This window comes from Peromyscus maniculatus, chromosome 8, assembly GCF_049852395.1.
Source record: "Peromyscus maniculatus bairdii isolate BWxNUB_F1_BW_parent chromosome 8, HU_Pman_BW_mat_3.1, whole genome shotgun sequence".
Classification (NCBI taxonomy): Eukaryota; Metazoa; Chordata; class Mammalia; order Rodentia; family Cricetidae; genus Peromyscus; species Peromyscus maniculatus.
The window spans coordinates 92987262-93009129 of NC_134859.1; the positions used below are offsets into that span (position 1 = coordinate 92987262).

Sequence of the window (21868 nt, forward strand, 5' to 3'; positions counted from 1 at the left end):
TAAACTCAAATTTTGAAGTAGTCATAAAAGGTGATACTCTAGTGCAGAGTATATATAACTACAAGCCTCCCCTTAAAACCTGTCTTTAAAGAATAGTACATTTAGTTAACTTTATGAAACTTTTTTGTTTTGTTTTGTTTTTTGTTTTTTGTTTTTCGAGACAGGGTTTCTCTGCGTAGCTTTGCGCCTTTCCTGGAGCTCACTTGGTAGCCCAGGCTGGCCTCGAACTCACAGAGATCCGCCTGGCTCTGCCTCCCAAGTGCTGGGATTAAAGACGTGCGCCACCACCGCCCGGCAACTTTATGAAACTTTTAACTGAAAGTTTTATAATTACTTAAGAGTTCTGGTTTTTTTTATTTAGTCACCATGTATTAATATAGGGTTATGCTAAAAATACACTGAAATATCTTACTTTTTTTTTGACCACCTTAATGAAGTAAGTCTTTCATGCCACAGAAAAAACAGAAACTATGTTTGCTATCTATTGAAAGGAAAAAAGATATAATTTTGCAGATAGAAGTAATACATCTTATAATAGAACATCAAAAGGGAACCAGAGAATTAGGTGCACAATATAAATTCTAGCATAGTGACTTCAGATAATAGTAGCTACTTGTGGTAAATTAATAAAAATTTATTAGAGATAAGACTCTCACCTGCCTGTTGTTAAATTATAATCTTACAATTTTGCTTGAAGAGATTACATGTTTCTAATTAAAACTTCATTTCTCAATACATGTTGGTTTCCCTAGGTCCTTGACTGAATCTCATTGCATAAATACATTTACAGAGTTTCTGTTTAGATAATTGCTGCTTTGGTAGACACTAGGATAGAGGGTATGTGTGCAAATGTTTACCTGGTTCATTGGCACAGTTTTGTAAACCTGGCCCTGGAACAGTTAACTTGGCTTTGAGTTCCTGCTTTCCAAGCAGTAAGTTTAGTTTTCATTAAATAAAATCAACACATCACAGCATGTATAAGTCCCTTACATTTCTGAAACAATGAATTCTTTATGAAGCTGACTAAGATGCATGTCATAAAGCTGAATGCTATTGCACTAGCCCACTGAGTCATGTAGCCCTGGGGTTGCTTAGTCATCCGAGCTGGTATTGCCTAACTGGCTAGCACATTTACAGGGACTAGTCCCATCAATAGTGTTATCACTGTTCATTGTTTTTATAAGCAATATTAAATATCCTTCTTAAGTAAATTCAAAAGCTAGAGAAAGCTTACATTCATCAAAATGCAAGTACCTATTAAGATAGTAGGCTGTATGTTCTAGTTACATGAGATTGCTCCCTTTTCCCACAGCCAGCTCTTCTGCAGAGTGCCTTAAAAATTGAAAATTAACTATTTAAACTGAATTTCTTTGAACATCTGATAAAAACTAGACTGTGCCATGATTTTTTTTTAATTTTTATTGCATTTTATTTCTTCTGTTAGGATAAGGAAGTTGCACATGTGCTGTAGCATGCATGTGGAGATCAGAGGACAACTTAAAGGAGTAGCTTCTCCCCTTCCACTGTCTGTGTCCTGGGGAGCAAGCTCAGGCCATCAGGCTTAGCAGCATGTACCTTCACCCACTGAGGTGTCCGGCTGTCCTCAGGATTTGTCTGTTTTGTTTGTTTTAACTAATCACTAAGTTATAGCTGCTCTTCATACACACCGATCCTGTTTTTATATAAACCAGTCTTACTTGGTAAATTACTAAATCTTACAGTTAGAAAACCCAAATAAGAGCTAATGCTTAAGAAGTTTTCCTACTAGACTGCAGGAGGAAAATAACCTTTGAGAAAGATTTTACACCACATCATCTTATAAAAGATGTTTTCAACTGAATTAAACTTCAAGGATCAGCTTCACATTAAGATTCATATCATTTCCTCAAAGTGTAAAACAATCAATTGAAGTAACTATAATGTCAGTAAATTCACTTGGCTAATGTCTTTCCAAAACATTTTCTAATTCTTTAAAATGATTAAATTTTATGTGTAAAATATTTTTATGGAATAATTTCCCAAGATACTAATAAAATTACAGAACTGGAAATTTCATTTGTGAGGCTATAGCCATTTCATTAATAAACGTTTACCTAGACGTGTTTACTTTTAAATTTTAAATAATTAAAATAACTAGTTTTGATATATCCAAAAATAAATATATCTCATTTCCAATACCAGCAATCTAATAACACAAAACTCAAACTGTGTTGACATAGTTATATAATTATGTTCTCAAATGCTTCTCATTTTTAAGGCATTACTTTTTATATTTTCTATATATATTGAGGTACTAATTTTGATGAAGTACTTAAATAGTAGTAATCATTCCAGGACTTGGGTTTTTCTTGTTTCTTTTATTGTTCTCTGAAGAGCCTTGTCCTCTTCCTGAAGATTCCAATCAAGAGTGATTCTAGATTGTTTTTTAAACAAATACTTTCCTATAAGAACGATGTCTTATATGTCTTATAGGAATATAAGGATATAGTTCAGGGTATAGAGATACAGCTCAGTTGGTAGAGTGCCTACCCAGTATGCCCTGGGTGTGATTCCTAGCACCACATAAACAGAGGAAGGAGGATCAGAGGTTTAGGGTCATCCTTAGCTACGTAGTGATACACAATTCCTTGTCTTTAAAAAAACTGGTAACACTGTGACCATTAATGATCTTTATGATGCAGCAGGAAGAAATCCTAGATAAGTCCCAAGTTTTTATCTTAGAAGACCAAAATACATGGTGATACTTTACTAACTATGGAGACAAATGGAAAAACAAGAATAGATTAAGGAAATTAGATAATCTTGGTGAAATTTCTTAACTTTGTGATTCCTATTAAATATCCAAGTAGATGACTTGTTTTTCCCCAAGTAGTGGATATTGAACCTAGAGCCTCCTGTGTGCAAGTCAAGCCACCCAGCTCCAGCTGCAACCCTGAAGCACTTTTTATTTTAAGAGAGGGTCTCATTAAGTTGTCAGGCCAGCCAGCATGAAACTCACTCACTAGCCCAGGAAAGCCTTGAAGGGGTAATCCTCCTGTCTTAGCCTCCCAGAATAGCTGGAACTACAGGCCTCCACCACCATGCACAGCTACACAGATAATAGTCATGAATTGTGGGAAATGTTGCACAGGAGTTTAGAGTTGAGGTCTAAATAGAAACATAAGCCTGGAAACCATCATCTCTTAAAAAAGCTGTGACACACTTCAGTCTGTCACGTTGAGATTGGGGTGGGAGGACAGTAATATATAAACCAAGGGTTTTAGTATTTGAGAGGTGACCATAAAGGAAGACCCATCGAGAGTTAGGGATCGATTTAACAGTGTGAAATCCTAACAGTGATTATAGATAAAAACTGAAAATAAATTACTTACTTAATGGAAAGGTATCAGTGACAAAAACCAGAATAATTCCAGTACAGTAACATAGGTTGGAGGCAGGCTCTGAGTTATTACTGTGAAAGAATCTTGCTAATAGGATTCTTTGAAAGAAAATGGGCCAGGCAGTGATGGTGCACACCTTTAATCCTAGCACTTGGGAGGCAGAGATAGGTGGATCTCTGTGAGATCGAGGCCAGCCTGGTGTAGAAAAGGGAGTTGCAGGACAGCCAAGGCTGTTACACAGACAAGCCCTGTCTCAATAAACAAAAACAAAATTAAAAAAAAGAAAAACTTGGGTGGTCAAAGAAAGAAAGGAGGGAGATAAAGCAGAAACTTCAAAGGGAAGAAGGCCTGAAAAGAGCCAGTATGTTCTTGGTATCCTTTTTGTTTTCTAAAATAAGTATCTGTGGGTGAGAGATAAATGGTTTCACTAAATGTCCTTTTGGGTCCATGCTGTGGGAAAATAAAGTAATAAACAATTGCAATTACTCTTCATAGTGGTGCTGTTTACCTTACTTGAAGATGAGAAAACTACAAATTGCTAATGTAAGTGACTAGCCCAAGGTCACGCAGATAGCAAGTAACAGATCCAAACTGAGGCACCTTAGTCTTGTGTCTACCATTTTACCCAATCTGCCATGTTTTCATGCTCATCCAAATAGTGTTTCTGCTTTATCAATTTATTTTTTAACAGAATTGATCTAGCATAAACATGTTTTTAGACCATTGTCTCTACACTATTTTTATAGGGTCTGATTCAAATTGTTTCACATCTTCAAAATTTCATTTCCTGAGATAAGAATACCTGCCTCCATTAGTTTTTTTCTAGAGAACCTAAAACAAACAAGGCTTGATTCTTGTCAATTAATCAGTCCTTGTGGAAACTCAAGAGACAAGTGATCCTCTACCTTGGTTAAATATTTTCCTCTGTGTGTCTTTTTTTTAAGCTTTATTCTGTGGACTGTATATATATATATATATATATATGTTTGTGTGCACACAAATATCGGAGGATAACCTGTTGGAGTCAGTTCTCTTCTTCGACCACGAGGGTCCTAGAGATCAAACATCAGACTTGGTAGCAAGTGTCTTTACCTGCTGAGCCATCTCTCTCCAGCCCTAAATAATTAAGAATAAATAAGCCAGAGCCAGTGTGTCATGGAACATGCACACCCACAATCTCACACACAAGCATGCATGCACTCTTACATAATAATAATAAAGTTTTAAATAAGCCAGAGCCAGTGTGTCATGGAACATGCACATCCATAGTCTCACACACAAGCATGCATGCACACTTACATAATAATAATAAAGTTTTAAAAACTTTTTTTAAAAAGACTAACTAAACTGAGTGTAAGCACATTCACACCTATAATCCCAGGATTTGGGAGGTTGATGAAGGAGGATTGTAAGTTCCATGCCAGGCCTGATCTACCTAGAAAAACCCCATCTAAATAAATAAGCCGTGTGTGTGTGTGTGTGTGTGTGTGTGTGTGTGTGTGTGTGTGTGTGTGTGTGTTTGTGTTATTTGTTAGTAATGTCAGATTTTGTTTGAAACATGTTTGTGTAGAGAATTGTATGCATGGCATGAACCCTAAGAATGAACCTGAAACTGTCTTTTGCTTTGAGGAACAGGGGTGCTTCCAGGCTAGGCTTTGTATTCATTCTAGAAGAATGTAAGCTAGTACAGCTGTGCTTGTTTGTGCCAGATCCTGTCTGTTGTGTACAGTCTTGCTTCTGCCAGTCCTATGACTGACTTGGTTTTCAAGTCATGCTATTTTCCATGAATAAGTGTGCTTTAGTCAAGCCATTTAGACAAGAGTCCTCCTTTTCCTTCTACCTCCTCTCCCCTATAGCTGTTTATAGTCTCATTGGATGAGCAGCTTTGTTGACTTCAATACATCTTGGGTTCATTTGGTTTTCTTTCTTTTTTTTTTAAAGTCTACCCTTGCTTTTTCAAAAAGATGTTTTTTTCTATAAATCTAACTATATAATAATTTTTTCTATAAATCTAACTATATTATAATTAGTGACAAGCTCATAAGAGAACATTCCTAGAAATAGTTCATTCATTGACACAAGTATAATTTACGTTGAAAAGATGCACACACTGACTCTGTCTGAAATGGTTTGGGAGAGGGTTATATTTATTTATTAATTGTGTGTGTGTGTGTGTGTGTGTGTGTGTGTGTGTGTGTGTGTGCATGTGGGCTTGTACATACACCATAGCATGTGCCTCTAGAAGCCAGTACAACTTGTGGAAATCAGTTCTCTCCTACCATGTGGGTCCTTGGGGATTACACTCTGATCAGGCTTGATGGCAGGCATCTTTAGCCACTGAGCTATCCCACAAGCCCAAGGGAGTGGTTCTCATATCCCTTGAAAAAGTTTCTTTCCAAAGCTTATCTTATTTGAATGCTTTGTTATAATGTTTTCTCTCCATTATTTTATTAGGAAATTTTTTCAGCTATGTAAAGGGTTTTTAAAAATTAATAAGTGCTTATGTACCCACCACCTTCATTTTATTTTTTTTCATATATCTTTTCATCTACCCACATCATACTCAACTTGACTTTCTATGAGCATTTCAAAGTAAATTACAGATAGTATAGTTTGCTGGAACATTTTTTAAAGGTGGGGTGAGATGGTCTTCTACATTCTTGCTGCCCTGAGACTGCTGTCTGGTGCCTACAGTGGAAAAGCCATATATACTACTGAAGAGTAGTGAGTAAGTCTTCTTTCTCTCTTCACGCCATTGTAGTTGCAATAGTAACTTCTCAGTGGAATATTTCAGTGGTTTCTACCACAGAAAAGCTCTTTAAAAGAAAGAAACATTCAGTTACGAATATTTGTTACTTCCCTGCCCCACAGTACATTAAAATATGGGTACATTAAAAATATGGCTTTCTTTTAATGTCAGTCTGACAAAAGTCCTAAGTACTGAGGTACAGAAACTGTTTCTTGGCTGTTCTTGGTGCCTACAGTTGTTTTACCATATGGTACTGGTCTAATTTTGTCTGTGTTCTTCTCTTGAGACTTTTGTGAATAGATCACATTTTTAGAAAAATTTTAAAATAACTTTTTAAAATGTCAAAGCTTTCTCAGTAGGGTAAGATGTAATGCAGCATTATGTCAATAGGAGAATGTTGTCTTTGTCTTACTCTATATCCAATATTGACATGGAACTCTCTATATAACCTAGGCTGACCTCAAACTTGAAGTGATCTTCCTGCCTTTGCCTCCCAAATGCTGAGGTTACAGGCATGTGCTATCATGCCCAGTGCCAGAAGTTGTTAATAGAATTGTTCTCTAAAATAGGAGATTTACATTGAGTTACTATTACTCCATATTATAAATTAGCATTAATCATATTCATAAAAGCCTCCTTTGAAACCAGATATAAAGTAATCTTAGACCTGAAGAGATAAGTCTGTTTAGAAAGCAACTCAGTCCCTCAGGAACTGTTTTCACTGGAAATGCAGTCTATGGACAGATATGTCTTCTTCTTACCCATTTCAGGAGGGCTGGGGTTTACAGGCATGTATAGCCATACCAAGGATATGAACTCGTGTCTTCATGTTGGAACAGCACGTGCTCTTTTCCCACAGATCCATTTTCCCAGCCTCCAAACATAATTCTTAAAATTCTTAAAATTAGGAAACAAGCAACAGTAAGCCTAATTAATCCCCGGGTAATGCTCACATCCTGTAGAAAAGATGCAATATAATAGAAAAGGCCTGGATCTTGCCATCAGAATTAGGTTTTTATTCAAATTTTGAAATCAGTTATGTAGACTTAGGTCTCTAGTCCTAAATAGACAGACACATCTATAAAAATATTACAAGAATTTTGTGAAAGTCTATGATTTCTCTATCAGAAGAGTTCACCCCTGAGGCAGGTTTGAACAAGGGCCCCCTTCCTTTTTACCTCCCTAAGGCTTGTAGCAGTGTGTCATGCCAGCTGAGCTGTGTGTTTTCCTTCTCTGGAGTTCTGAGATAGCCAGCTCACCCTTTCTCCTTCCCTCTTCTGCCCCAGCTCCTTCCCCTTCTCCCTCCTCGATCCATTGTCTAGGAGGGTATACTCAAATACCCCACAACCCCTCTGAGTTGCTAGCCATTGATGCAAGTGCCGTTGCAGACAGAGATGAAGGGAGGAATTCCAAGAGTCAGTCCATCCAGTGAAAGAGCCGTAAGCCCACAAAATAACTGTCCAACTTTTCACCTCTCTAGAATTGAAGCAAAATTTAACCAGGAGAATGATGAATTTAAAAAAAATGGTACTGAATTTCAACATTTGATGGAATCTCTAAGACTGCCAGTTGACTACCAGGATGATAGAACAGAGACTTTAGGGGCCAGATTACAAGGAAATAAAATAGTCTTTGCCAAACTGATTGAGAAAGCAAGGCACAGTGACATGCTCTTGGAGTCCCAGCTACTCGGGAGACTAAAGCAGGAAACGTGGGCCCCAAGAGTTTGAGTCCAGTCTGAGCAGTGTGTTGAGACTTTGTCTCAAAATAATGACTACAGCTACTTTGGAAAAGTCAAAAATGAAAGAATGACTACAGCATCAAAACAAGGAACAACAGTAAACTTCAAAGGAAGAACTCAAACTCTCTACCTTCTTACCACATAATAGTATTTAAAAATCAAGTTCTCAAATTGCAAGGCATACAAAAAAACTTCACATATTTCATTTATCAGAAAAAGTAAAGTGACAAAAATTACTCTGAATAATTTGATACATTAGGCTTAGCCAGGCAAAGACTGCATTAAACATGTACTATGAGATAAAGGAAGCAATGGATTTAATCTAAAATAAGAGGGCTGGGGATGTAGTTCAGTTAATAGTGTTTACCTACATTCGTAAAAACCATGGGTTTGATCTCCAGCACTGGGTTTGATCTCCAGCACTGTATAAATCAGACATAAGACTGAAGCAGGAGGATTGTACTCTATGTAGTAAGAGACTCTGTCTCAAAATAAAAAAGGGGGTTATAGGGATTGAGTGACATTATATTACTGAGAATCTGATGAGGGTTTTTAGATTTAATGTAGCAGAAAAGGGACATTGGAGATTTTGGAAGGAATAATATAATCATTGTAATAAAAATTGGTCTGATAGAATATTCAGTATGAGATGCCTGAGGCAGTAAGTGAAATTGGGGAAGCCAGGTCCAAAACTAAAAAATTAACAGGGAAAATCTGAGGGAGGGAAGTGGGAACAATTAGAAGTCAGCAGAGGTGACTGAGATAAGAACTCTTTGAAAGGAAAAATATTCAAGACTTGTGAGACAGGCTGAGATTGCTAGGGCATGTTTGATTCTTAAATAACAGGAACTTTCATTTTAATTACATTCTGAAGACATGCGTGGGCTCCGGTACAGTGACAAAACACTTCACTGATCTCCTCTCCTAATATGTGACAATCCTTCCAATAAAATTCCCTGGAGGGGGTCCCCTTTTCAATGTTCATTCAGAAAGCATGTCTTGATGCTTTACTGTGTACCTCAGATTCTATATATGCTGTTAAAAATAGTAATGGCTCCTGCTTCTTACACTGTAATTAAGGAAATGAGAATAAATAAGGAAAAAGCAAACAAAAATAAACTTGCATTAGATTACAATGTGAGTAAAGGAAGTAAAAACAGTACTTTGATAATTCATTGATAGAAACGAGTCTGTATCTCTGATAGAAAACAAGCCTTTGCATAAAGAAAGTGATGGAAGTAGAGGAACAAACTCTACAAAGTTATCAAAGTAACTTGAAGGTGAAACCTGAAGAATGAAAAGCTTATCAGGTGAACAGCCAAAGAAGGAACTTCTGGTGTAGTCAGAACAGCAGATGGAGATTGGAGAACCAGAAGGAAAGGTCCAGACCATCCAGAGCCTTGCAGGCCATGAAGGGTGTAGAGAGGTACTGGAGACTTGTATGTAAGGAGCTTTGTGGTCCTTTTTGTCATCAGACAGGTCCAGTGCCAGCACTAGTCACTCTAGTCTCAGTCAGAGCCACAAATATCACGTGAGAAAGGTGTCCTTTTACCACTTCTGCTTTGTTCATGCAGATCTTGTGAACTCTACTCCTTTTCAGCGTCCTGCCATAATGTGAGCAAGTACTTATGGCAACTCATATAAGCATCTCTGTCCTTAATATAATATGATAGTAATTTTCAGCCAACTTGTCTTGTAGATTCAGACCTAATCCCACACATACATATTCCTCTTCCCAGTGGCCTGTGTAACATTAAGAAAGCAAGCATAGGGTTTTATTAGATTTTGATGTTCTGTAGAATTCAAACAGAGTGCCGTGCTTGGATGGGTATAAAAGTGCCATATAACCACTACTGAATGTGGTACAGTACTTTGATTTTTCTATAGAGATTAATTCAATAGATGGTTTTGTTTACTTCAGTTAAAATTTAAATTTGAGCATACTCCAATGTATCTCAAGTTTTAATTCTTTTTCCCTATATGTTGAGACTTTGTCTTCAATTGTTTAGAAGAAAGAACTTTAAAGTAAGAAAACTATTTCTACACAGTGATAAAATCTCATTTTGCACCAAGATTTGGGTTCTTCTCACCTCCATAAGCCCTTAGACTTGAAACTAGAAAACCTTAAGATTTATCTTCCCTTTACAATTGTATCGCCTCCATTCTTAGCACTTTCCAGGACTGCTGCAGTGAGAAGTCTTCAGGATGTCTTTACCTTTCTTCAGTGATGCTGTCCTTGTATTAGATCCACTTCAGTGAGCCATTGTCCATGAGAGAGGTGTAAATCATCTGCTCACCTGACATTCAGACTATCCTGGCAGAAAGAGCCAATTTTACATTTCAGTCATCCTCTAATACAGCTGGAGTATTATAATGAGAAATCCAAGTGAGTCTGCTTAAGGAACATTAGGGAGTTTATTGAGATATAAATTGGGGAGAACAACACACTAAACAGAATAAGGCAAAATCATCACAGAGTCCTGGAAGGTCAGTCCCACACTACTTCTGCCACCTGAGTCAGTCCACACCATCCAAGCCCACAAGAGAGACGTATGTGCCCTCTGGTCTTAAGCTAGCCCTGAAGCCATACCCTAGGGGCTGGTACCTCAAGGTCATAGATGAAACAGGTACCCACTAATCTCCCCTTTTTGTCTAAATAAGAAAGTTCTAACCTAATACAAAACTGTGCACAATAGGAACAATTATCAAGTATTGTCCATGGGAGGGGAATGGAAGTAACATAAACAAAAATAGAAATCCAACCAACAAGAACAACATCAAACAAGAAGCACATACTAAATGTCCAGGAATGTCCAGACCATAGTTAAATGGCAAGTTACAGAGATTAGTCCAAAAGCTGTCCTATCCTGAAGAATCTAACTTATCCAAAATGTTTAGGACCAGATCAAATTTTTGGTCATTTCAGATTTTAAATTTTTAACTAGGGATATACAGTCTGTAGCTAAAATGACACAAAAATCATCAAGTAAATATATATTTTTCATATGTATACATATTGATTACTGGAGAAAAACACTCAAAAATATAAACTTGCTTGTTCAATTCACTGATTGTTTGTTTAGTTTTAGATGAAATACTTTCTTCCTCTACCTATGTGGAAAATAGCAGTTCATTTTTAGGCCTTTTTAAAGTGTCCATGTTTAGGGGTAGATGTGTGTACGTACATGTGAAAGAAGTCAATACCACACATCTTTCTCAAGCACTCTCCACCTGTTTTGTTCTGTTTTAGGCAAGGTCTCTCACTGAACCTAGAGTTCATCAGTTTGTCTAAACTGGCTAACCAACTAGCTTCAGGGATTCACTTGCCTCCTTTTCCCCAGCTCTGGGGTTATAGAAACCTGCCACAACACCCAGCATTTACCTGGGTGTTGGTGGTCTAAACTCAGATCCTCGTTTTGTGCAAGCACCTTAGTAGCCTCATTGTTCAAGCCTTAGTTCTTTTTAATATAACTAAAACTCATATTAAAAAGTTAATTTTTAGAAAATTATATCAAAGATTCCATTGACTATGCTTTATTGGTGTATATTACCTCCCATTGTATATACTTTAAATGTAGTAATAATATGTATTCTATTTTATATCATAAATATACACACTTTTATAATTATGCAAAATTTGTATTATTTACTATTTTAGTATCTATATAATCTGACATCATACATGCTGCCAAGAATGTCAGTATGTTTGTGATTCGAATTATTTCTTTAGAGTAAATTTCTTAAACAGAATCTTAAGGTCAGAGTGGCATTCACTAATATTACTATTTATTTGCCTACAAGTTGGACAATAATTCTACCAATAAAACTGAGAACACTAATTTTTCCAAAAAAAATGTACTAAAACCACGCTTTTTCTAATGGTATATATTATTTGCTTTAGTTTGTATTTTTGGTTTTTTTTTTTGTTTCATTTTGTTTTGAGACAAGGTTTCACTATATAGACTTGTATATATATATATATATATATATATATATATATATATATATATAGAGAGAGAGAGAGAGAGAGAGAGAGAGAGAGAGAGAGCGCTATATAACTCACTATGTAGACCATGCTGGCCTTGAACTCATGAAGATCTCTTTGCTTCTACCTCCCACCATGCCCCACTTCAAAGATAAACATTTTTAAATGTTTGCTTTCTGCATTGTTCTATGAATTATCTGGGGTTTTTAAGGTTTAGTGTGTGTGTGTGTGTGTGTGTGTGTGTGTGTGTGTGTGTGTGTGTGTGTGTGTATAAAATACTTGCATGCAGGTGGCCATGGAGGCCAAAAAAGGGACTCAGATCTCCTGAAACTGGAGTTATAGGCAGTTGTGAGCTGCCATGTGCTGGAAACTGAACCCAGGCCCCCTGGAAGAGCAGCAAGTGCTCTTTAATTGCTAAGCCACCCCCCCAGCCTTTTTCTGGTGTTTCTAGATAACACTGAAATTTAAGCATGACTTTCAAATATATAATGTATAATCTGCTAAAACAAATTCTTTACCTCTGTTTTATAAAGATGTATTATGGTTATGTTAATAACAAAATAGACTTTAGGGGCTAGAAGTAAGATTCAGCAGTTAAGAATGCTTACTGTTTTTGCAGAGAATGCTGGTTCAATTCCCAGCTCTCATATCAGGCAGCTCACACTGCCTTTACCTACAGCTCCAGGGGATCTAACACCCTTTGGCCTCTGTGAGGGCACCTGTACACATGCAGTATGTAAACTCATGCAGACTAATGTGATAAATGTTAGATTAAAAACAAAATGTCATGAACTAAGGAGCTTACTGTTCTCATTGTCTTTTCATTTTTTTATTTTTCTTTATTTTTAAGGACTAAGCAAGCCTATTTACTTTGCATTGCTTTTCTATAGGACTGATTTTCAAATAACATACTGGTTCAACCACATATTGGTTACTAAATATTGGAATACATACTTAGTGGTTCGGAAAGAGCTCTAAGATTGCCCAGGTCCCTCCTGAGGAGCTCCACCTCTGCCTTTTCCCACATCCAACACTTAAAGATTATCTCCCCAAGTCCAGACACACTCCTTAGGATCCTTTCACTGCTCTTGCATCCCTGATGATTGCTGGTATGGGGGCCTTACTATTGCTTAACAATTTTTTTTAAGATTGCTCTGATTTTCTTACTGTTACGAATTGTGTTTTACTATTTTTTTTTTTTTTTTTTTAGTTCTGCCCTCTGGAGTATCTAATGGCTCTAGCATATCTTCATTGTTTATTTGTGGGACCAACTTTCAGAGTTTTGTTATTTCCTGAAAAGCCCTAATACCATCGTACTGTAACTCTAGTGGTCTTAAACTATTTCCCCACCTCTGTTTCTCTCAATGATGACAGTTTAAATTAAGTTCTGTTGTCTCTTATTGTTCCTTCCAGTTCGCTTTGCACCTTACAGACCTCCAGATATCTCCCTGAAGCCCCTACTCTTTGAAGTGCCCAGCATCACCACAGAGTCAGTGTTTGTTGGCAGAGATTGGGTATTCCATGAGATCGATGTTCAGCTTCAGAGTTCAAATGCCAACGTGAACCAAGGAGTAGTGATTGTGGGAAATATTGGGTTTGGCAAAACTGCCATCATCTCCAGACTGGTGGCCCTCAGCTGCCATGGTACACGGATGAGACAGATCGCCTCTGATAGCCCACATGCCTCCCCTAAACGTAAGTATTCCTTCCTTAAAAAGAAAAGAAAAAAAAAATGTTCCCTTCTTTGTGTCCCTAAAATATTTTCTGACATTTTTATATTAGACCACATATCCTTTTATTCCTAATCTATGAAACCTGAACTGTGTGAAGACCATTAATTCGAAGTTCAGAAAAAGAACATAATACTCTGTGTATATCTAGCCCACACACGGAATAGTCACCAAAGTGTAGCAAGAAAAACCTTTTTGTGGAATAAATGCATGATGCTTACCTGTTGGTCAATCTTTTGGATAATGACTCCAGCAATTTCCTGTAGAGTCATTTGTATCTGTCACTGTCAGAGGTTGCTTAACCTGTGCCCACTTCTTGTTAAGTGACAACACAGTCTGTTTGTAGCCTTCATTTCTTTGCAGCTGATGTCAGTGCCACACTGCTTGAACTTGAGCTCTTCTGTGCCCTTGAAGGGTTTTTCCTTCTCCCTTGTGGAAGGTTGCAAAGTTCTCATGTGTAGTCAGGTTCTTTTCATTACAAGCTTAATGGTCACCACTGGGATCTTGATTACTTGTTTGTAAAACACTCACATAGCTATGTACCACATAATCTTCAAGTGTTTACAAATTTTAATTCATTCCGTCATTTATCAACTCAGTTAGACAGTTCCTGTTGTCTTCATTTCACAGATAAGTGATCTGAGACTTCAGGTTTTTACAGCCATTATATAGGGAAGCAAAGAAGCCTGGTTTCAGAAGCCATTCTCTCCCCCTTTCCTCAGCTGCCTTTTCTTATGGTAAAACTCATTTGGGGAAAGAAAGAAAATGGATGTGTGTAATAGTTCTTCCTGTATAAACCAATCTGCCTCTCCTTGATTGTTTTAGAACAGAAAAGGAAGGACTTGCTCTACTGATCCAAATTAATCATACACTCCACCACACACTTGATATAACAAACACTGGAAATGGTTTGTGTGAGACTGTAGTAGTACAGGGTCTAGAAACATAACAGGAACTCACTGAATATCTTCCAAACCTTTTAACTTTTGAAATTGCCTAGCAGGCTCTATATCAAAGAGATGATTGTCTCTGGTACATTTAAGAATACCTAACATGTAAAAGGACCTGGTATCTAAACAGAAAGCTTGCTGAGTAGATTATATGGTGAACTCTTATCTTAAGAGGAATACCTTGCTCATGTTCCTAAATGAATTGTTTCTAAGGTAGACTGACATCATATTGTGAGAGTCAAGAACTTAGGATTATGCCACAGCATTCAAATTGCTTATAATAAAGTACTTTGTCACTTTAAATTTGCATTAATTCTTTGGATCTCAGTTTTGTCATTTGCAACTGAAGAAGTATGACTAGCTGATTGTTGAGAACTGCTTTAAGGATAATGATGTAGCCCAGTGACAGCGTACTTGCTCAGCATGCCTGAAATGGAGTTCAGTCCTTGATATAGCAAATAACAATGATAATGAAGAAGAGGAGTTTTAAAAATAGCTTCTATGCTGAAATGTAGAGTCAAAGAACATGTCTTCATGGTTGGAAGTGAATTTCCACACCTATTCCAGGATTTCCTTCGAATGCTTAAATATCTATCACACCATACTACTGCTTATCTGAGTAGTCCAGGAGTTAAGCTATTTGAGTGTGCCAGAAAGAAAACTGGATGGCTAACACTTTCTCTGACTCCTCAGTATATCAGTGTGGCAGATAGCAATGGCAGGATCATTCCTAACAAAAGATAAATTCCCAAAGCCAAGGATAACTGCTTTGCCTAAAAGCAGAGTCTCTGGGGTCCACACATAAGCCTGGGAGAACAAGAGAAAATAAAAACCAGTCTGTACACTCTCCAAAGCAGATTTTCCAAAGGTAGTTTATTGTTATTCTCTAATAACTGTTGCCTGTTATCTCTTGGGAATCTCCAAAAACAATGAAATACTCCTTATTTATAAGATCATCTCCACTGTTGGTGCTGTAGATCTGACCCTTTAGTTAACTTTCAAAACTTGAAAAGGGAGTAGGAGAATATAGAGTAGATGTTGCTGTCTCTGTCAGAGCTACACAGAGCCCACATTGCTTTATGAAAAATATTTGTTCTCATAATTTGTTGGTGATCAAACTACCTTCTGCCTCTACCATCCTCAAAGAACTTGTGTTTCTTAAAAAAGAGTCAAGGATACTGGACTAATAGGATGCAAGCTATTTTATTTTATTTTGTAACTTAAAATTTATACATTTTAATGTGTGCTTTGCCTACATATATGTATATGCATCACGTGTGTGCTTCGTACCTACAAAGGTCAGACGAGGACATCACATCCTCTGGAACTGGAGTTACAGATGGTTGTGAACTGTCATGTGGGTGCTAGATTGATCCTGGGTCCTGTCCTGGGTCCTGAGTCTTTTGCAAGAGCAGGAAGAGCTGTTAACCACCTACCCATCTCTCCAGCCTGCAAACGATTCTTCAGCTTAAATCTGTTACTATATGAGCTGAAATATAAAATATTACCCAAAGCAGCAGAAGTTCTTTGGTTAAGGAAAAAGAATAATATCAGATGCTTGGCCCAATTTTCTACAGTTTAACATACATTAAACTTGTGTAGGCTTATTTGGAATCCCACTGGCTTTCTGAACCCTCGGGCAGTGATGCCATGATACAGTTGTAGTAATAATGAAAAACTGGAAAGTTACAGAGCTTTTGACTTATCTCTGTGTGTCATCTGTTGTTCTTTCTTCTGCCTCCTCCACACTGAGCAGTACTGCTGCAAAAGATGTGAGCAGTTTAGCCTGCAGTACTTTCCTGCATAGCTCTCCTTCCCCCACACTCAGCTCCACAGCCTACCCGCTCCTTGTCATTTCCCTTAGAAGGTAGAGAAAAACTGTCAAGGCAGACACTAGCCTGTCATCCTGCTTTCCGCCTACTTTCACAGGTATGACTCCCCCATCATTCTCTGCCTTCATCACCCCCCAGCACACACAAAGAACAAAAACATTTTGTGAAAATAGACTGTTGTATAATTCAGACATTATTGCATCCACTACAGACTTACTCAATACGGTAGGTAGGGAAGTTCTGCCTGATATGTGACTATTTTCCTATCATTGGAGGTCCCAGTGTAGTTACCTGGGTTTGACATTTGTCAGCAACTGCCAAACCTCCAGACAGCTACTCAGTTAAGTAATTTCTACTCAGCTCATTTCAGTAATCTATTTTGCTAGTTTGCTGAGTACACTGACTTGTGCTTATCTGTTAACTTCTATTTCTACTGATTTCTGTGTGCCAAACAGAAAGTAAGCCACTTAGACAAAGAGAGAGACAGAGAGAGAGACAGAGAGAAAGAGAGAGAGAGAGAGAGAGAGAGAGAGAGAGAGAGAGAGAGAGAGAGAGAGAGAGAGAGAGAGAATAGCCAGAGGACAGAGTATTTAGACAGTAATTACTCAAAAATCAAATTCCAAACAAGGGAGCATAGAGCCATGGACAGGAGTGGACCAGCAAATGTAATACAGTCACTGAACTTTAACTCAAAGTGTCACACATTCTTCAGACCTGCCTCACTGCCATTTTTTGTACCCTCACCCCAGCAGGTATTGCAGGGTGACCAAGAGGTCTATTCCTTCTTACAGCTTTTGGCCATCCAATAACTACAAATAGTTTTTGTTCCTGTTTTTAAAATATTTTCTTATCTGTTTGGTTCTGTCATTTCTAATAGATAGTGCATTTCTCTTTTTTCATTTTTTAATACTTTATTACTTAAACCACTTGAAGCTTGGTTTCCATGTAGTTTTCAGTGGCAGCATAACATTACCATGGTGGGATTTTTTGTTTGTTTGTTTGTTTGTTTGATTTTTTGAGACAGGGTTTCTCTGTGTAGCTTTGAGCCTTTCCTGGAACTCACTTGGTAGCCCAGGCTGGCCTCGAATTTACAGGGCCACCTGGCTCTGCCTCCCGAGTGCTGGGATTAAAGGCGTGCGCCACCACTGCCCAGCCGTTACCATGTTTTAAACAGCCTTTGTATGTTATATTCCGTTCTGTGATTTAGAAGTCTAGTTTCTTTGTTTAATCTAAAGATATGTATTACCACTAGCAAGAACCAGTGAAAAGTCTTAAGGTTTCTTCTCTTTTTTAAATCTTATTTTACCCACTTAAAATGCTCAATTCCCAGCTGGGCATAGTGTACGCTTGTAATCCCAGCACTCAGGAAGCAGAGCAGGAAGATCAAGGAAGAGTTTGAGGCCAGTCCTAGTAGCTAAGTGAGGATTAGCCATAGATAGATGAATGAATGGATGACAGATGGTTAGTAGGTAGGTAGGTAGGTGGGCGGGCGGGCGGGCGGGCGGACGGACGGACGGACGGACGGACGGACGGACGGACGGACAGACAGACAGACAGACAGACAGACAGACAGACAGACAGACAGATAGATAGATAGATAGATAGATAGATAGATAGATAGATAGATAGATAAAATGAGCATGGTGTATCATAGCTGTAATCCCAGGACACGGAACTAAAGCAGGACGATGATTGCTGTTAAGTTCTGTGTGAGCCTACTGTATACATAATGAAATCTGCCTACATAGTAATGCTCTGTCTCAAAATAAAATGAAATGCTCAGTTCTGCATTTTTAATATATCCAAAGGTTGTATTATTACAGTCACCACAGCCTAATTTTAGAATATTTGATCCCACTAAAAGAAACTTGTATCTTTCAGCAGTAAATCCCCACTTTCCTTCAGACTCCCTATCTTCTACCCCAGAAAGCTCCTACTTTACCTATCGGTACAGATTTCCCCATCTGAATGAACATTTTATATAAGTAGAAGCACATACTTGAGATTTGGGGGGCTGATAAGGTGTCATCTATATTGAAGCATGTGTGTGTAACTCACTCATCATCAAGTAGTAGTCCATTGTATGGAGGTAGCACATTTATCCATTCATTAATTGATGGACATCTGACTTGTTTTTACTTTCTGTCTATTATAAATTATGCTTCTCTGGATGTTGATGTGCAAGTTTCTATTTAGAAATGTGTTTTGAACTTCACTTGGGTATATAGTTAGGAATGGAATTGCTGGGTCATAGAACAATATGGAATTCAATTTGCCTTTAGTCTAGAGCAGTGGTTCTCAACCTGTGGGTCACAACCCACATAACAGATATCCTATATATCAGGTATTTACATTATGATTCATAACAGTAGCAAAATTATAGTTATGAAGTAGCAACAAAATAATTTTATGGTTGGAGGTCACCACAACATGAGGAACTGCATTAAAGGGTCACAGCATTAGGAAGGTTGAGAACCACCAATGTAGAGTTTTATGATTCTCTGATTAAACATCTTTTTAATTCAGATGTAGACGCCAACAGAGAGCTACCACTCACCCAGCCGCCTTCAGCCCATTCATCTATTACCAGTGGAAGCTGCCCAGGAACTCCAGAAATGCGCAGACGGCAGGAGGAGGCCATGCGAAGACTTGCCTCACAGGTACACTAGGATTCCCAAGTTGGGGACCTTCTAGTTCCGTTTTAGCACTAAAGCAAAGATAGGGAGACTCTTGGCAGAAATAAACAAAAATATGTAAAGTATTCATGAGAATATGAAGAAAAGCTTCTCTTTGTACTTTTGTTTTTGTTCAAAAAATAAAAATACTCTGATGGGATGAGAACCTTCAAGACTTAGAAGCAAAGTCTTCTAATGGGTTAGATAAGAGTGTTAGATGGTTTAGCCAAAGTCACCATATAAGTAAACAACAGTTTTCATTTTTATTACTGGCTCACAAATCCTCTTACTATACCATCTAGTCCATAATATTTTTAATTTAAATTTCTTATCTTTCTCAAAATAACATATGCACATAGAAAAGCAAATAATGCTCAAAACTCAGTTGACTTCTTTACCAAACCTATCAACCCCCAGAAACTATACATCCCCAGTCCCTTTTGATAGAGTTCTTCAGCATTATCTTCCAACCCTTTCATTAAAAAAACAAAACAAAAAACATTTTTGGCTATCATAATTTTAATATCAAATAGTTTTTTTTTTCTTTTTCTGCAGTTGTTACCTTGTTTATAAAGCATTTTTAAATTTTATTCCTCTAGTGTTTTCTCTCTCTCTCTCTCTCTTTCTGTCTTTCTCTCTCTTTCTCTCTCTCTCCCCTCTCCCTCCCTCCTCCTCTCTCCCTCCTTCCTTCCCTCTCCCTGGGGGAGGTCTTGGGAAGGAAAGGAAGAGGGAGAGAGATCTCATGTGTCCAAGTTTGCTTGGGTATACAAAGGGCATTTAGAGGATTCATTCTTTATTGGAAATACCCAGAAATCGGTATCCATACATTTTAGGGAATTTCTTTCTTAAATTTTTCACATCCTTTCACAAAGAATTTTCTAGCCTTTTACCTGGAAAATGTGTATACTGAATACCCACATTCCAGAGCTGGTCAGAGTGAGGCTGGCGGTCCAGTAGTCACTGTGCAGATTTTACTGAAGGCCCTTGTTTTCAACTCTGCACCAGCCTCACTTCTTTGCCCTGTTTGGGATAGCCCTAAGTTTGCACTCTCCCAGTGTCTCTAGACAATAAACATCTCCTGTCTAGATGCTGGGGAGAAAATTCTGGTCTGGGTTCCCTTCCTCAACTTCATCCTCCAGAGTACCTGGTACTTTTAATTCTTGTGCTTTTCTGAAGTTTTACAGATGGTCTGTAATATTACCAGTTTCAGATTTCCTTATAGAAATCCATTCTAAGTGAGGTGTGGTGGCTCTTAATCTCAGTACTTAGGAGACTGAGGTAGGAGGGCCTCTAGGAATTTTAGGGAAGACTGAATGACAGTGGGTTTCAGCCTAGGCTACAGAGTGAAACTCCATGGGGTGGGTAGGGTGTAATCATTCCTCTTAGTAAGTACACATTTAGACAGACTTCCAGAAAAGCCCCAGGTTTGCCTCATATTCATTGTCAACTCGTTGTAACAGTAGGAGACATCTCTGCTTTCTTATAAATATGGGTCCAGCTTGTTCTTTAGAGTAATTTAAATAAATGCAGAAATAGATAAATATTGAAGAGGTCCCAGAATAGCATCCAGTTATTCACTTAGAATGTGTGCTTGGAACCCATGTTCAGTAATCTAGAACTGAGTCACACAACACAAATGGTCTCTGCATTGTATAGCCTGCATTCTATGATAGGAGAAAGGCAGTACTCAAGTAAATACATAAGACATCAGATGGTGGTGGGTGCTAAGAAAATAAAAGATATTCTATCTCTCCTCTTTGTTACGGCTTACTCCCTCTCTCACCAAGGAAAGAAATCCCAAGATACTTATTTTCCATATTTGAAAAGTTTTAAGTATAGTAAGAAGGATATTTGTGACTGTTTATCCTTTCTGAAGAAGTGATCACATTCTAAATTTCATGACTGTGTTACCTTTAAACAAAATATAAATGAGTCTGTTTATACCTTGAAATAGGATGTTTTTAATTTTTTACTAACATTATACAGTAAGTTTCTCCTTAGACTTGATGTTTATGTTTAATACTGAAAAAATGCTAAATATTGTTTAAGTTGGAAATCGATGACTATTTACATTTAGTTCAAAAATAAATTTTAGAATTCTAAGAGCAACATACAAATAAATTTTGCATGTGAGGCTTCAGCATGTGTAAGTTTATGCTAAACATTGTATAAGAAATGGCTCCTCGTTGAAAAATGAGTATTATCCTAGGAAGTGTGCCACTGTATTACAGTTGGGCTATAGAAGGGTGTGCTGTGGGAGCACAGAGCAGAGCAGCAGCCTGGCTTCTCACCCTAACTAACCAGTAAGTGGACATCTGACTCTTAAATGAGATTCTCAAGTCAGTATTTAAAAAAATATATATCAAGAGCCTCTTGATTTGAGAGTCCTTGATGTCAATTCCTCAATATCAGTAATTACCACTGGCAGTTCATAGTGCTCTTGCTGCTTCTTGTGCTAATTAGTGGGAGCCACTAAAGAGTTGGTCAGAACTTTAATAAAACAGTCTTGTACACTGAAGAAACACTACACTTGGATTGTAGCAGCTTTTGCTAGGTCAGCACCTGTTAGTTGTGTCTTCAGTTCAGCATTGCTATGTTCTGAGCAAGGCACCACGAGTCATTCAGAGTCTTTCTTGTGTATATAAATTCACCTATGGGATGGGTTAATAGCAACACATTGGCTCCTGTTTAGTGAAGATGTAGTAAGTATGGAGACTCTAAACTATTTGGAATTTGTTTTATTTGCTTTTTTTTTAACCCCATGTATCTTAACCCTATATGATAGTCATTATTCTCTCTATGTTATATGGAGAAAACGCTGGCTCC

At 37.7% G+C, this 21868-nt stretch overlaps 1 protein-coding gene across 24 annotated transcripts in view; it reads left to right on the forward strand.

Annotated features, from left to right (window-relative positions):
* Tanc2 (tetratricopeptide repeat, ankyrin repeat and coiled-coil containing 2) overlaps positions 1-21868 on the forward strand; it is a 338567-nt gene that overhangs the window by 225222 nt on the left and 91477 nt on the right. For all 24 annotated transcript variants that reach the window (XM_076577705.1, XM_076577713.1, XM_076577710.1 and 21 more), the window contains 2 exons: positions 13269-13550; positions 18894-19027. In XM_076577705.1, the coding sequence (XP_076433820.1) occupies positions 13269-13550; positions 18894-19027 (416 nt within the window). The remainder of the gene's footprint in view (positions 1-13268; positions 13551-18893; positions 19028-21868) is intronic.